Source organism: Leuciscus leuciscus (assembly GCF_965113295.1).
Source record: "Leuciscus leuciscus genome assembly, chromosome: 14".
Taxonomy (NCBI): Eukaryota; Metazoa; Chordata; class Actinopteri; order Cypriniformes; family Leuciscidae; genus Leuciscus; species Leuciscus leuciscus.
The window spans coordinates 40,562,037-40,579,332 of record NC_138738.1 but is presented as its reverse complement, the minus strand read 5'-3'; the positions used below and the strand labels follow the sequence as shown (position 1 = coordinate 40,579,332).

The 17,296-nt window shown below is 39.4% G+C and overlaps 1 protein-coding gene and 1 long non-coding RNA gene across 2 annotated transcripts in view; one reads left to right on the top strand and one right to left on the bottom strand.

Moving 5' to 3' along the window:
- The window catches only part of LOC309474003, a 247,693-nt gene that overhangs the window by 39,668 nt on the left and 190,729 nt on the right, over positions 1-17,296 (top strand). The gene's annotated exons all lie outside the window — the stretch shown is intronic.
- LOC309473969 (uncharacterized protein) overlaps positions 2,718-17,296 on the bottom strand; it is a 24,471-nt gene continuing 9,892 nt past the window's right edge. The window contains exons 2-6 of the mRNA XM_082136263.1: positions 4,367-4,465; positions 4,040-4,086; positions 3,816-3,923; positions 3,524-3,631; positions 2,718-3,443 (exon numbers count right to left, since the gene is read on the bottom strand). Coding sequence (XP_081992389.1) covers positions 3,274-3,443; positions 3,524-3,631; positions 3,816-3,923; positions 4,040-4,086; positions 4,367-4,389 — 456 coding nt within the window. The 5' untranslated portion in view covers positions 4,390-4,465 and the 3' untranslated portion in view covers positions 2,718-3,273. The remainder of the gene's footprint in view (positions 3,444-3,523; positions 3,632-3,815; positions 3,924-4,039; positions 4,087-4,366; positions 4,466-17,296) is intronic.

The window sequence follows — 17,296 nt, the reverse complement described above, 5'->3', positions numbered from 1 at the left end:
CATGTGTTTACAGTGGAAGTTCGATGCGGCTGAGCCGGCGCATAACACATGTCATAACCAAACGCTATGTGATTCGCTTACGGGTAACCAATGATTTTAAACTTCAGACAATTTCCCACGGAAATCCACCAGTACCACTGGAATTAAATACATTATTACAAGCTTAGCATTTTGAATCGAGCTAAGGCAAGCAGAGAGTTCTGAACACTGGCTGGTTATGTACTTACAAAATATATTTTGGATAATTTTTAACCCAAAAAGGTTATGGACTGCAGCTTTAAATACAAATACAAAATACTAACATCACATTATGACCAGGGGGGCAATCATTCGGAAAATATTTAAGTTTCCCCGGGCGCCGCCATTGATTAGCAGACCATCACCTGCTGTTAGCATTCCATTGACTCCCATTCATTTTGGCGTCACTTTGACAGCGAATAACTTTACATCTGAGGTGTTTAAAGACTCCATTTGTTCATTATTTATTTCTAAAGAAACACGAAAATGTATAAAAGGCTCCATTACCTTGTATCTTACGTTATGGCCCCGTAGAAGCAGTTTTTGTAAAAATAGGCTAACGATTGCGTCATAAGCACGCGACTCTCTGTCGCACAGTAGAGAGATTACCGTATGGACAGGAGGAGAAGCTCACGGGCAATCGGGGGGACGTGGAGGCAAAATGACGAAATAATTAATCAGAATACTTAGCAAAAGTTGCTCCTGCTACTAGCTCATGGACACCTCCTACTCACACTCTCCGTCTCTGCAAGTTTCGGAAGGGAATGATTCAGATTTCTCTCGGCACAGCTACTAGAAGACATAGTCCGGTGGCGTAGTGAAAATACCGTTACCGATGTGATAAAAGCCACAAATTTTGCATGGTGTTTCCTTAGGGTCTATAGTGTGATTCTGACCTAGGAGCCCTCGGAAATAAATGTTGTAACGTCATATTAGAAGTATATCATTATCAATGAAATATGCTTAAAAACACAGAGATTTTCAAGTTCCCACACAAGATAAAGTATTCAAATGAATCCCAAAGTTAACATTTTGATATGTTTATTTATGTTTATGAACTGTTACATAACTAAAGCTTCAATACATGTTAAAGTATTAGCAAGTATGGTCTTTATTGGCCCTGTAATTGATAATTATGAGTCGTTACAGTTGCATTTGCAAAGAGGTGAGCAGTCTAGACTTGCTTTGCCACATTTGCAGGTGGAACAATCCCCCTTACAGCAACATTTGATAAGTTCTCTGCAGGCTGTGGGGACTTCTGGAAGTGTCATCCAAACTGGTTCCCAAGACCCTGATTCCTTGGTCCATCCATAGTCCCTTGGAGAAGGAATACCTTGCTGTGAGAGTGTGCTGGTCGCCCAGATTCCAGTCTGATAAACTGCCCGTCTGATGTGCTGCAGTAGAGTATCTTGGGTGGGTGGCAGTTTCTCGATTGTCCTACTCCCATGGCAGAAGAGTTCTTTCCTCTTCTGGACAATGGAGCTTGAAGGACTGGGCATGCGCGTGCCGGTGTAAACACAACTTCATTGATAAAATGATCCCACCATGCGCTGGTTCTTCCCGGGTTAACCCAAAACCGACGCTCCATGTACGGTCGGTACCGCCGCTGCACACGGGAATTGTCACAGATCGCTCGAATGATAGCTTGCCTCTGGCGCATGTAGGCAGTTATAGCATTGTAAAATGCAGAATTTACTTGCACAGCTGCTAGCAAAGCTATACGCCATGACTGATGATACCCAATCATAGAGCCGAGCGTGAGCCTCTACTACGTCATCGTTTCTAAAGTCCTCCGTTTTGACCCGTTCACACTAAAACGCCCTCCGGAGATTCAAAACGAAAAACGGGTCGGCAGCGTTTCTAAACTTCTCCGTTTTGGGTCTCCGTTTTTGCCGTTTTAGTGTGTACGGGAGGTGCAAACGTTGCAAAAGGTCTCCGTTTTTAAACGAAAACGCAGTAGTGTGGACGGGGCCTTAGTATTAGATCCCAATACATGAAAGTTGGACTCTTCTTCAGCATGTCATTTCTCCAAGTGAGAAAGGTATTTTCATCTTTGGGGCCAGCAATAAGCCTAAAAGCTTCCTGCTATAGATTGTGAAGTGACAGTAGAGTGACTTGATCTCCATGACTCGCACCATGCCTGGTGTGCTGCTTTCAGAAATGAGTCAGCCTTTCCAGAAGATGCTACTTCAGCTTCAGTGAGTGCTGTCGTCCAACCAGAGCACTCTAAGAGGTCGCCAAGTGTATTCCAAGTGTATTCCTTAGTTGGACATTAAGCATAAAAGAACGGACGAATTCTGACCTGCAACACGTCTACAATAGGCAACCAAAATAACTGAAAGTACATCTAGCTATGTACTGTCACACACAAATAGGATTTAATGTGATGTGATACAGCCTAACATAAAACTAATGACCAAACTATGAACTCAGTAGATAGCTATATGAATGACCTAGTTGAATTGAAAAATAAGAAAATACCAAGATCTCTTAACATTTAAGCATTTTTGCTGCCTTTTTGAATAATTACGGCTATATTATACAGGGCTTTTTGAGGGGTTTTTTTAGGCATAAGGTGTCTAGGCACTCTGTTTTACACTTATAATTTGGAATATATACTGGCCTGAGCACAAATTAACAAAAGGAAGCTTATTCAGTGGTCTTAAAAGGCCATTACCCTGAAAGTTTTACTAAAAAAAAAAAAAAAACTTTTTCATGAATATTGTTTTTTAAGTGATTTGACACTAAATTTCAATATTTCAGCTGGGCTCCTAGGCTGAAATCATTTAGGACGTCCTAAAGAAGCTTCATGTAAAATGTGGTGCTTTTATCACCTCAGTAACGGTATTATTTAATATGTGCACTACCCAACTGGACTAACAGACGGGTTGCTCAAGTCAAATATACGTCGTCAAGCTCAGTTTGAGTCTGCGCAGTACGCTCAGCCATCAGGAAGTGAGAGCTTCTAATTTACTTCACTTTTCTCCGTTTAAATCCAATGGGGTCGCTGTGTCCATTTATTTTACTGTCTATGATTATGACGTGTCTAGATGCCTTCTGACCTTGGAATATTTGAATGTAAATGAACACTGTAAAAAAAGTACAGTGAGTACAAAAGTACTTTTTTAAGTACAATCAACTTGACAGTCATTTCAAGTTAAATTATATTAAACTGACAAAAAACACAAGGCACTGTTCACTTGCAGAACTCAAGTTGCTGGATGGCACACAGGTCTGAAGTAATGTTGTCATGACTTATTGACTGATGAATTTTGCAAGTAGAAACCCTACAAGAGCACCGCAGATTAATCCCACGCCAGACCCTGGAACTCCAGCTTGAGCTCCAGCAACTGAACCAACAAGTGCTCCAACTACCATCAATATCAGTACTAATGTGTGGGGGTCGATGTTGTTGTCATTTCTCACTGTAAAAGAAAATAACACCCATTAATCAGTGCTTCAGTAATTGTGAGAGCAGCTTTAGGTTTAGTGGAGAAATACTCACAGTTAGGAGGAATTAACCCAAGACTTCCACGTCTCAGCCTGACCGCACGTACTTCCCTTATCTCGATCTCTTCAAATTCAATCTCATCATCATAAATCTCTTTACCATCTTATGGAATGAAGAAATCACCATGATTCTCATCTAATTAATATTATTCCATTATGATGTCAAATAAAATAAAAATATATATATAAAAAAAACATTCACAGAAAATGTTGCAGTATTTAATTTCATTAGTTGCTAGTATTGCATGAAGGTGTAGCGCCCATGATCACAGTACAAAAATACTCACAGTCAGGAGGATTTCTCTGAATAGGAGGTCTCTGTCTGATAACATATTCAGAATACGATCTTCCTTGTTCCTGTTCAGCTTCTTCCTTTTTCTCAACCTGTTTATCATCTTGTGGAATGAAGAAATCACCATTAATGTCATCTTATTAATATTATTTCATAATGGTGTCTAATCATATTATTTTATTGTTGAATTAAATAAATCACACAGAAGAATTGACCTACCTTTAGAGAGTCTACAGTGTGTGAAGCTGTTTTTGCTCTTCATGAAACTGATAACAAGAAAACACACAGTCAGTTCTACAGGTTTCACTGAATACACACAGACATTTTATCTGGTCTTGTCATAAAGGACGTAACACTATTTTGTAACACTTATTATGCTAATTTGTAGTATGATTGATTAGTTTGTTAGCTCTGGGTTCACCGAGAACAGAAACACTGCAGTCATTATAAGTTTACCATGTTAAGGACATTTTTCCTTTACTTCTGTATTAAAACACTTTCATTAATGCCGTTTATGGTGTTTGTGAAGTTTGAACAATACTTTACCCAGGTAAATTAATCCTTGACATGACTGTCTTGCCTGGGCGGTGTGTTCTCCATGTGTGGCTTGTGTAATGCTGCACAATGGATGGAAATAGATCAATCCTACATAAAACAAGATAACACACAAAGGAATTATGAACTCAACATGAAATAGCACAACTAACCCATGTTCAGTGTGCAAATTGAACAAAGAAAAAGTCTGTGAATTGGCTTGTGCGCTAGAGATGTGCGGATCAGGTCTAACGTCACCCGACTCCACTGTTAACAATAAATCATACAAACCCATGATATTCTCTGATTTAGAAGATATCTGCTCCTGATCATCATATTACAATTATTCTAATTCTCAGTTAAACATGCTAACATATAACACTGAAGAAGGCTTTTAAATGAACATTTATTTAAAATAAAAGTTTTTCTTTGGCAATTTAAATTACATTTCCTTAATAGCCTAAACACTGGCTTTACTCCCTTCAGACTTAAATGATCACGGTTTCATTACATCATTGTTGGAAAACACTCTCATCAGAATAATTTCTGTTAAGCTTGTGTATATTTTTAGTTCAAGCTGTTACATTTATAAAGCAATATCCTCCTGGGACCCAGAAATAGACTTTTATTTTTTGTGAATTTCTCTGACATCATTCATATCACATCATATATAAAGAGTACATTCAGAGATAGCAAATGTTTGGAAGTTTCACAGTGAAAACTGCCTTTCCTTGGACTTTACAAATAACTGACATTCATTTAGAGATCAAGTAACACTCTTATGGAAATATGATCATATTTTTGTAATTATCATTTAAATCTGACCATTTTTTTATTGTTTGTCATAAATAAACATCTCAAGAAAATTTTCTCTTTCATCATCTCGTGTTCGAGATCCACCTATGGGAAGGGCATCCGTACCTGACCTCTGCAGAAGCATCCAATTGCACCAAGTCTGGCTAGACAGACAGAAGAGCGCAGCCAATGCCAGGTAAGGCCCCACCCCTTTACCTAGGGGCATATAACGGCTGCAAGCGCTGCTATTCTCCAGTTGACATTCGCTTCTTGCGATCTCTGCACTGACACAGTTCAGCTGGATCTACGCTGCTCACTTGCGTGTCTTCAGGAGGACATATCGCCTGATCAGCCTCCGCCAGACGTGACAGTCGTCTTTTCAGCCTTTCTGCTGTGTTCTGCATCCGGAGCCGCCCGAGCTCTCGCCGTTTTTCACCTGCTCCTCCTTCCACGGCTGCCCGCCATGGATTTTTCTTCAACGGAATGTCACTGTCTAAATCTGGGGGCTTAAATCTGTCGCTTCTCCGGGGGAACAGCCTATCACGTGCCTGCCCGGCCGCGTGTGGTGCGCTCATCGCCGCTAAGGACCTTCACTCATTCTGTGTGGTCTGCTTGGGCCTCAAACACGCTCAAGAAGCCTTGGAGAACCCGGAGAATTGCAGTCATTGCCTTATGCTACCCAAGAAGCTTTTACAACGCTGTCTTAAAGTCGCAGCGACCCAGTGCGCCGAGCTCAGCCTTTCTGACTCGGATGGGGGACACGGTGACGATGACGCACTGCCGGGGGACTCCCGGGGCGCCACCTCACTTATTTGGGCACAATTGGAGCGACCCGCTCGACTTTAAACACGGTCTCACAGGCCTTGAGGTGAAGGATATGGCAGCTCATGGCATGGGTGACCCCCCCGCTATCGAACCTTCCATCGCCAGGCACCTTAACCCCGCTCAGGGCGGGCTGCTCGCTCCCCCTAAGCCGGTCTTGCCCAACAAGATGGACCTTTTTTCTGCCTCAGTTCACCTGGCCGCATACAAGTCCTCGGCCTTGGCTGTCAGGGCCCTGAACGTCTCTTCACTCCTCTCCGCTTACCAGGCGGAGATTTTGGACGAATTAGGGCAACAGCTGGAAAAGGGAACTCCTTCTCTACCCTTGTGGAAGGAGATCCTCACGGTGAACGACCTCATCCTCCGTAACGCTCGGCAGGCTGTCCAAGCCTGCGGGCACTCTATGGCGCTTCTGTGGTGGGAGAGCGCACGCTCTGGCTTAACCTGTTGGGCCTTCCTGACAGTGAGAAGGGGCGCATCGCAGGCGCATTGCGGGCGCGTCGGTGGAGCCCGGCCGGGCTCTCTTTTGCCCCGCCGTCGCATTGATGCAACAACGGTGTGACGACAAAAAGAAGGAGGATGAGGCCTTCAAGTTATGCCTTCCTAGGAAGGCGGCCCCACGCCAGGCACCCCCTGTGCGTTTGCCTAAACCACCTGCCATGGGCCAAAATTTCCATCAGGGCAAGGAAAGGCCCCGCAACATAGGGCCTTACCTGGCATTGGCTGCGCACTTCTGTCTGTCTAGCCAGACTTGGTGCAATTGGATGCTTCTGCAGAGGTCAGGTACGGATGCCCTTCCCATAGGTGGATCTCTCCACTCGATGTTTCAGAGAACCGGGGTTACGACAGTAACCTATTGTTATGGGGTTTTAAATCAAAATATGACTTTCTGTTACGAATGTTTACTTGTTTTTAAAAAAGACACCAGGACTTAAATCATGTTTATCAGGCATTTTGGGAGACACAAGTGAATAGGGAAAGAAATTATCAATATTCCTATGAAATATTAGATATTATGAAAATCTTTCCAATTACTACTCGCATTATTAGGGTTCTTTTTTCATCATGTTGCCCCAAATACACATTGATATGCAAATTAGATACAATGTATACATTGTATAAATGGGAAAACCCGCTTATGGCCATTTGACACATATTGCATAAAGCAAAATGGTATATCAAATCATTCGGTTATATCTTGAGAATCATCTTTATACAAAGTTTGGTATATAAAATCCTGAAACCTAAAAATTGATTGGTGATATAAAAACAAGCAAACATTGTTTTTACCTATTCATGTAACATATTGCCGACACATTAACTGTAATTATGAGCCTGAGCCACGAATGGGCTTGGCTAACTGTTTCGGCTCCCGAGTGGGTGATGCGTACAATAATGCAGGGTTACAGACTGCAGTTTGCAATGAAACCCCCACATTTCAACGGCATTCTCTCTTCACACACGGAGGAGAGCGCCTCACACATTCTGAAAGAGGAAATATCCTCCCTCCTAAACAAGGGAGCGATTCAGGTGGTGCCCCCCAATCTGATTAATCAGGGATTTTATTCTCGTTATTTCCAGGTCCCAAAGAAGGACGGCTCTCTCCGCCCTATCTTGGACCTTCGTGTGTTGAACAAACATTTGAGGAAATACAATTTCAGAATGCTAACTTATGGCTCGCTCGCCCGTGCCATAAAACAGAACGACTGGTTCACATCGGTCAACCTGAAAGATGCTTTCGTCCATATAAGCATTTATCCGCCACACAGGAAGTTTCTTTGTTTCGCCTACCAGGACATATATTACGAATTCACAGTTCTGCCGTTTGGGCTCGCCCTAAGCTCTCGTGTTTCTGTCTGTGTGCGGAGGCGGGCTTAGCACCCATGAGAATGTCAGGGCTGAGGATTCTGACATACATAGACGTTTAGCTCATTATAGCTGAATCAAAGGAGAAAGTGTGGCAGGACACCTGCCGTGTGCTCACGCACATCACATCTCTCGGGTTCAGAGTGAATATGAGCAAGAGCAATTTTACACCCAGTCAGAATGTCATTTTCCTGGGCTTGGAGTTGAACTCAGTCTCCATGCGAGCGCGTCTCTCTCAAGAGCGAGTTCTCTCTCTAATGAACTGTCTGTCGCAGTTCAGAGAGGGGGCGAAAGTATAATATCGCACATGCCTCAGGCTGCAGGGTCTTATGGCTTCATCCATCCAGGTTGTGCTGCTGGGACTCCTGAGAATGAGAGCGTTCATGAAATGGGTCTTGTCATTACATTTCAGCCTGACTCGCAATCTTTGCCGCTCTGTAATAGTGACGCGCGCCTGCTCGGCAGCCTTGCGCCACTGGAAGAGCACAGACTTTTACGCACAGGGAACCCCTCTGGGGACGGTTATGATGCGGAAAGTTGTGACGACAGACGCGTTAACAGGCTGGGGTGCCACCCAGGAGGGCAGAACGGTGAACGGTCTGTGGCCGAGCAGACTACGTTCAGCGCACATAAATTATTTAGAGCTTATGACCATATGGAAAGCTCTGAATCATTTTCTGCCTCGCCTGCAGGGACATCATGTGCTTGTACGCTGCGACAATACCACAGCAGTGGCTTACATCAGGGCGGCGTGCGCTCGTCGAAACTTAACGCTCTAGCTTACAAGCTTTTGGTGTGGAGCAGACGGGTTTTCCTGTCGTTACGCATGTTATGGAAAAATGTATCTTTTCTTTGTATTTTATTTTCAATGATTTAACAAATGAAATGCCATACATTTATTTGGCTGTATTTTGAGTTTCTTTTTATGATGTTGATACAGCTGCAGGGTGTGGGTGTGTGGGACTTCAGAAGTGAGAGTATTTCTCGGGAGGGGTCAAGGGGGGTCCCTTTTGTTTCTTTTGTTTGGGGGGGCTGTAAGAGATAGCTTTTGAAAAGAACACTATAAAGAAGCTGGCCAACCTCTGCTCTGGGTCTCACTCCGCCTGCAGCTGGACTGTGGATGGAATGGGAACATTTCTTGCAAGAAATAAATATCTTTTAAGGACAATTTGATCCTGATGTCTCTTATGCGTGATGCTATTTTGTTAGTTATTGTTTTTGCTATTACAATTGATGTCAGAAATGGGACTCCTTGAGGTTTTCTTCTGGTCCTGACAGCGGATTTGACGAACTGATCATCTCAAAGCACAGGCTTTGATCTTAAAGCTGCTATCAGGGCCAGGGAGAAACATCACTGGATTCAGAAAGAACTCGCAGCAGTAAAAGCATCTCGGGTAAGAGACAGTTAAAAAAAAATTTTTTTTTTTTTTGGGGTGTAAATTGATATAACTGTGAATGAACCATAGTGGCTGGAACTATCTCTTTGGTATGGGCAGAGAAGGTTTTCGAGGGGGAGATTGTAACAAGCAGGGCTCTACAGTGCGAGTATTTCACTCGCATTTGCGTTTCATTTAGGAGTACATGTACTCCTTGGAAAAGTTAGCGTAGGGCCCTGTCAAGTCAATTTTATGCCGAAAACTAGCTCGTAAGTGGACGGAAGAGCCACAGCTGATTAAGTAAGTGGACGGAAGAGCCACAGCTGATTAAGTAAGTGGACGGAAGAGCCACAGCTGATTAAGACAGAAAGCATATTTGCTACCCTTGCCGATTTGAGGTGACAAAATCGGATCTGTGAAGAGACGTCTCACAGATTATTAGACGCGCGTCGAAGGAAAATCCAGGAGAGATAGAAATCAGCCAATATGGGGTCATCTCAAAGCAAGCTTGAACAAAATTTTATAGGCTACACCAGTTTTCGGTCAAATGGAAAAAATTACGGCCAGAAATGCATGCAAGAAATTGGGAAATGGATAATTGTTTAACAAAGGGTTGTTGTAGTCGTGTTCAGCATGTAAAACTGTGAACAGACAGTAGTTTGTTGAACTGAAGAAGATAGAAGAAAACGAAAATAAATGCAGAAAGAATTAGCATTTAGGGAAAGAAAGTAGGAAAATAGAATATTTTTATTGATAGAATTTACAAACAGTGAATTGTTGGATGGAAAAGAAGCAGATAAAAGAGAACAGGTGCAGAAGGAACTGGCATGTAGGGGAACGATAGAGTTCATGGAACTATTTATGAACGCCTGATTAAGTCAAATTAAGTTGAAATGGTATGAAAAGTGAGTTTTAGATAAAAATAAGGCATTGAGTATGATTAACAGGGATTAACATGAAATAAAGATAAGGAATCATGTACGCAAATGTAAGCAAAACGGAAAAAAAAATCTATATTTTAGAGATAAAATAATTATTGAAATGATGTTTATTTTGACAACCATTGTCTTTTGAACCTAAAGGGTCCAGCTATGCTGGGAGTATAGCAACAGCACTTGCTTGTTCAACCCAGCTTCTGGATGTTAAATGTATATTTGTTTTGTAATCAGTGTTGTTGATGATAATACCAAATTAGAAATGTCCAAAGATTGGATATTTTGTGGATATTAAGCCATTTAAGGAAAATATATTGTTTTATAAAGAAAATTATGGGTTGGAGATAATTTCCCTAGACACGTGTGACTAAAGTTAATCAGAAACTTTGTGAAACCCGTTTAGAAAATTAATGTCCTGCCAATAATAATGATGTGAATGTGCTTTATTGTATTAATGTTATGAAAACAAGAGTATTGAAGAATAGATTGCCATATTTTTATAACAAGAGTTGAAGGTGCAAGCGACTAAGATTTGAGGAATCTTGTGGTTTCTGTGAAACAGTAGAGATAAGTGGGACTGAGGAATAATGATAATATTAAGTAGAATCTGCAGACCAACCATTTGATAGAAGAATAAGCTATCAAACCAGTGTTAATGAAATTGATGACATGCTAAATTTCTTTATACTGTATGAAGAGTAACTGAATAGTCCTGATACAAAAGAGAGCAAATGCTGTAAGCAGCTCTGCTCTGAAGCTCTCAGTTTAAAGAGATTTGCAGATTATGTTTTTGTAAAAGTTTGATTCTGATTGGAAAGATAAACAGTAACTTGACTGGCTCCAAACAAAGAAAGTGCCAAAATAACACAAATTTAAAGAAAAGTCTGTGTTAATATGGGTTAGAAAGTAGATCAATGTTAATATGATGAAGATTATGATTTGGCTATTGTAATGGAATTTGCAGCTGGGACAGTGGGGGAAAATACAGAGAACTGCTTATCAGTGGCTCTGGTTGCATTTTCCTGAATAAAACACACTGTCTCAGGGGTGTAAAGTAGGGTGGAGATGTTAGAAAGATCAGAGTTATAAGACTGTATAGGCAGAATAACAGAGAGTGTTTTATTGCGGTCAGCGGGGTCAGACTGTAAATGCCCACTGTATGACTGTAAAAGTAAATGAGGGAGAAAAGAAAGTTGATAGATGGAACTTTTGAAAGTTGTAAGAAGATTGAAAGATTTAAGTGTAAGGAATTCCTTTTGAAAGGAAAGAACTATAAAAAGTACCGGTGGATGTAAAATTACAGATAAGACTAAATGAGTTGCAAAATATTTTAAAAGTACCGGTCACTAAAAGGATGATTGTGTTTTGAATGAAACGCTTTGATAAGGTTTTAGATGATATAGAGAGACAAATCTAACGAATGATTTATAGTGATAATAAAAAAAAAATGTATGACAAGCAGAGAGCGCAGCCTCAAAAGTTAGTATGAATCATAGAAACAGATTGATAAACTCCTAGAGAAAACATTGAAGTCGGGTATTAAATTATGGTAATTGAAAACCTGACAACTAAAATTGAAATGAAATTTGAAACGTTATTAAGAACTAGAATAATTATTATTTCTTTAAGATAAAATAAGCCCCCCTCTCTGTTAATAAACAATTTTTGAATATTTCCAGGAAGTTTATTGTGTATTGCTTTGTACATGATTTGTGCTGTTTGAAAATGAACCAGGTCAATGAATTTTAATGTTTTTGATTTTAAGAAAAGTAAATTTGTGTGCTCTCTGTAACCAGTATTATGTATTATTCTTATGGCTCTTTTCTGCAATATGAATAGTGATTGTATTGAACATTTATAAGTATTGCCCCAAACCTCTGCACAATAATGCAAATATGGTAAAATAAATGAACAGTAGAGAATGTGGAGTGATTTGTGATCCAGAATGTGTCTTGCTTTACTAAGAACAGAAATACTCCTTGACAATTTACTGTGAACATATTTTATATGTGACTTCCAGCTTATTTTATCATCAATTATTACCCCAAGAAACTTAATTTCATTTGTTGACTATGACTATGATTATTTTAGTTACAGTCCTAGGAGGCTGTTGAAAAGATGATTTGCTTATAGTGAGAGAGAAAGAGACTGCTTGAGTGGAGGAAGGGATGGTACTCTGTCTGTCTTTCTGTTATCAGTCAGCCAAAGAAAGCTGAAGCAAAGTAAGATAATGAACCAAAACAATCCAGCTGACTTTTCTAAAAATCAAATGAATAATGAACAGACATGCTTTGAAACTGGTTAAGAGGCCATATAAAAATAAAAAAAAACATTAGATAAAAGATACAGGAAAATGTAAGGTTAAAATGTCATTTAAAATTTAAATCTTTTTAGAGAAAAGATATGAATAAGAAATATGAGCGGTTCATAGTCAGGGATGAGTGTGAGTGTCAATTCATGTTTTGTACAGTATGTGTTGGTTTAGGACAACTACTCTGTCTGAATAGTGTGTATAGATGTGTCATTAACCTCTGGAAAGAGTGTTTTAGCATTATAGATGGGTTAAGGCAAATGACAAATTCGAAAGTAAGCTGAGGATTGTGAGTCAATCTGATGAGAAGGCAACACAGAACATAGGACGAGCCTTAAGTTGACTGATCATCGAGCTCTGTCTGTTAATTATTATTTTGGTCATTTATGATGTGCAGTAGATTTGAATTACTTTCTGGACAGGTTTAAGTATTGATGTGTAAATTAGAATTGTGAAGTCGTAGATAGCCGTCAGTCATGTGTTGAGAAAATGTTATAGATTTGACAGCAACAAACACGTAGGCTAAGTAAATATCAGATTATCCAGAGAGCCCTTAACAGTTATGTATTGTAAAAAGGGGGAGATTGTTATTCGACTGACGTTGACGAAGTGTGCACACCACAACCTGACCTGACCAATTGATGACCTGAAGAATGTTTGTAGATGACTGAATTGCGAGACCAAACAATAGGCCTATTTTAAAATATAAAAAAATATAATAAAAAAAACAAGAAAATCTGTGAGACTAGGGGTCGTTGCCCTTACAATAGGTTAATAAGAAGATAAAATTGTGGCTTTACGTAATATTTTCTGTTCCAGAGGCAAAGAAAGATGTCTGGAGGATAGATGTCTGGAGAACATCCAGACATCTTTGGTTTAGTGTGAATGGCAAACTAAATCCAAAAAACCCTTATGTTAATTTGATGCACAAGTTGAATTGTGCATCAAAAGGGGGATGGGTTTAGGATTTGCTAAAAGCCATCGCACAGGTGGGATCTGTATGTAAATGTGTATCTTGAAATGTAAGTCGCTTTGGATAAAAGCGTCTGATAAATGTAAGAGAATCTTATTATGTTAAATTGATGCACGAGATGAGATCTCATGCATCAAGAGGAGGATGATAACAGTTGCCAAATATGGTTTACTAAGGGGTTCACATTTGCTGAAAGCCATCGCACAGGTGGGAAGATAAATGTTGGAAGGACCATTTGCATTTAGGAAAGTCCAGGGGGTTAGAAGGACCTTTTGTCTAAAACCAGCTGATCTTGTCATACAGGAGTGAACGGGCAGGGCAGACTGTGCCCAGTGAAAACAATGGCAATAGATGAATTTGACTAGTTATCCTGGCCTGGGTTATTATTGTGGCAGAAAGGTGCCACACCTGCGCAGCGCATAACTTAAAACTTTTATTTTTCAGGATGTCAGAACGGATTGCATCAAACAGAACTGATTCTGCTCCAAATGTATAAATATTGTTTTGTTAACATGAGCAACGTGGGTTGAGTGTTTTTCAGGGGAACAAGGACCCTGAGTGCTATTCAATGAGCAAGAAATTATCCGGTGATATGTTTCAGATTGAAAATTCCACAGGTCACACCAAAAGGGACGACAAGACAAGCGGTCACTAACAAAATCACTTAAGGTCTCCATTCACAGGTGACAGCAGACAGTAAATGACTCATTCCAGTGGGGGTGCGATCATGATCTAAGGGAAAACCTTGTAAGGATTTGAAAATGATTGGAGAGTGTTAGACCTGGGTCCAAACACCTCACCTTAAACTACACCAACCAACATCAACAACCCCACACGCCCATGGGCGTAGATTACGCGGGGGACGCGGGGGACGTGTCCCCCCCACTTTTTATAAAATGTAAATTCGTCCCCCGCACTTTTTCATAGGGCAAGTGTGTCCACCACACCCGGTTTTCGCGGGTGTGCATAGCCTACATCGAGATTTAAAATCCAAAGAGTCAAGTCTATCTACATACGTGACTTTCACGTTTCCATGGTAATCAGTCACTCGTGCATCACGACACGCCCATGCTCGCACCCGCGCCCAATCCATTTTTTTTCATAGAGGTTGCAGTGAGTTCAAAACGACAACAAACTCTTCAGTCTTAACTCGATCCTTTTTCACGAAAAAGTCAAGCGCTGTAAGTAAGTTGTCATGTGGTATCTGAATTGTGTTGCACAATGATGAATAACTCTGCCTATTTCTCTTGTTGAATAATTAACAAGTTTCGTTGTAAATTGAAAATATTCACTACCCGCACAAACGTGCGTTTATTTTCAATCTTTTTTTATTCGTAATGTCTTTGATTTTCACAGATGTTATCAAAGCCCTTCAAATTAGAATAAACATGGTGATTGTTAGCCTAATGCTGAATTTGTATTTTCATGCATTAACTGCTTGAATCAGGCAGCGTTGTAACATGTGTACATGATGACAAAATTTAAGTTCTCTTGAAAAAGCCTAACCAGAAAGTTTGAAGTAGTTTTAAAAGCTTGAAGTTTGAAGGTTTTCAATTGGAAAGTTTTAGTTTAGTAAGACAGACAGGCAGATAGATAGATAGATAATAAATAATATTAATAATAAATAGGGAATCACAGATAATGCAAGGATGATTCTGATTTAATTTAATTTAATGTTAAGTGGCGATTGATAGCCTATAGTTGATAATAATACACTGACGGTAACAAAGTTTCAATTTGAAATGAAAGATGGAGCATAGGCTACATTTAATAAAATTAAGGAAAAAATGCCCTTTATAAAGGTAAAAAACTTATTCTGATAAAAATGTTTTCCAACAGTGATGTAATAATTGTAGTTTGAATAATTGTAATGTGATGATCAAATATCATAGGTTTGGGCGGTTGGCGGGTGGATTATTTATTTTTAACAGCAGATTCGGGTGACTCAAAGTGCACCAGATTAATGCATTTATCTTTAAAATGTACACATTTTCTTCCAGGGGGGCATGCCCCCCGACCCCCCTAGGGGTACCGAGCTCCACCCACAAACACAGTACACTGTAAAAAATTATCGTGATTTTAACAGTAAAAGACTGTAAAAATGCTACAGTGAAAAACTGTTAATTGGTTAACAGAAAGTTTCCGTACTATATACGGTAAATAACTGTGATAGATCTAATGGTACAATTTTACTGTAAAATACCGTTAAATTTACAGATTTTGGAAGTAAAAATTAACAAGTCACTGTATAATTTACAGTGAAAAAACGTGAATTGACATTCCCACAATTCCCTGCGTGACACTTCACATTTGATGTATTTTTGTTGAAATAACTATGTTTCGTCATAGTTTTCTTAGTTTTTTTATAATCAGTATGTACATTAGGGTTTTAGATTACATTTAATGTTGTTAAATTAATGTTTATTGTATTTTTAAAATTTCATGTGTGTTACCATGAAGGTGTTTAATGTCTGTGTGAATGACACTGTGCACCTTCTATATATTAAAATAAACGGTCTTGTGGAAGAACGACTTGTGATGAGCTTTGATTAATCATGTGACTCTCATTACTGCTGAGATTGTTGGTTTGTCAGTGTAATACTATGGTACAAAACAGATATTAATACTTCAATAAATCGGTAAATTAACATTATATCATATTACTGAAATCCAATGTTAAATATACATGTTTAAAATGTTAAATTTACATGTAACTCCGTAAGTATGTTTACGGTTTGATGTGTTTTTTACAGTATTGTTCTGGTAACCACAGCTGCCAGTTTTTCTCCGTAAAAACAACGGGATTTTTTTTACAGTGTAGGCTATATGATGGTCTATGAAAAATACAAATTTCATTATCTTATTAAAATGCATGATCAGGATTTTACCACTTCCGCCTAGTTTTGAGCCAGGAAAAACCCTGCATGTGCAATATAAAGTAATGAACATCGTTCTTTCTTTCTGTTTTATTGCTTTAAAAATAAATAGCATATTAAGCCAATTAAGCAAAAACCTGTCAACAAAAGTCTGAAAAAAACTGGTATTACACTTGACATTCTGTCCCCCTCACTTTTGAAATGATGGCTACGCCCCTGCACACGCCAACGCGAAGAATAAAGCGAGAGATCAAGGATATGTGCTAGAAACATTCCTCTCCTGCCAACGATGGAAAGACCATTGCAACGGCGCGCCAAAGTGTCAAAATGGTGAAGATTGAACATCCATGGGGCAACGAGATGATCAACACATCTGGAGAAAGATGTGGACCAACTGATGGTTTAAGTTTAGCAGAAGAATATGTTTTTGGTGATGATTTTAATGATTGAATCAAACTAGGTATTGATTTGTTTGGTGCAAATGTAGAAAATCTATGAACTGATGTGTAATAAGCTATGAAAGACAGTCCATAATGGAAGTATTAGAGTTCATTTTGAACAACTACATTGGTTAGAAGGATGCAGGGTTTGAAATGAGGGATTTTTTTTATTCTACTTTTAATCTTTGAATTTTATTGGTAAACATTTTTATTCAAATCAACCAGGGGTGTTAAATTGATATGGTTTTCCTACTATGACAATCTATACTATTTCTTGTTTATACTGGAGTGACTGAGGGTCCGATTTATCGGGAAATGCGGTAACAGTGCTTATCCATTTAGCCCGGCTTCAGATAAAATGTTTACTTGCTTTCTCCAAAGTTTTTATTTTAATTTTATTTTTCTTATTTCTTTCAAGGTTTAAGTAGAGTGATCAGGTATATGAAAATCAGATATGAAAGGTAACTGTGATGTAAAGACTTGAAACAACTCATCATTTATGGGTTTGATATAGAATTAGAAACAAGCGTGTTTTTAAGTTGTTATAA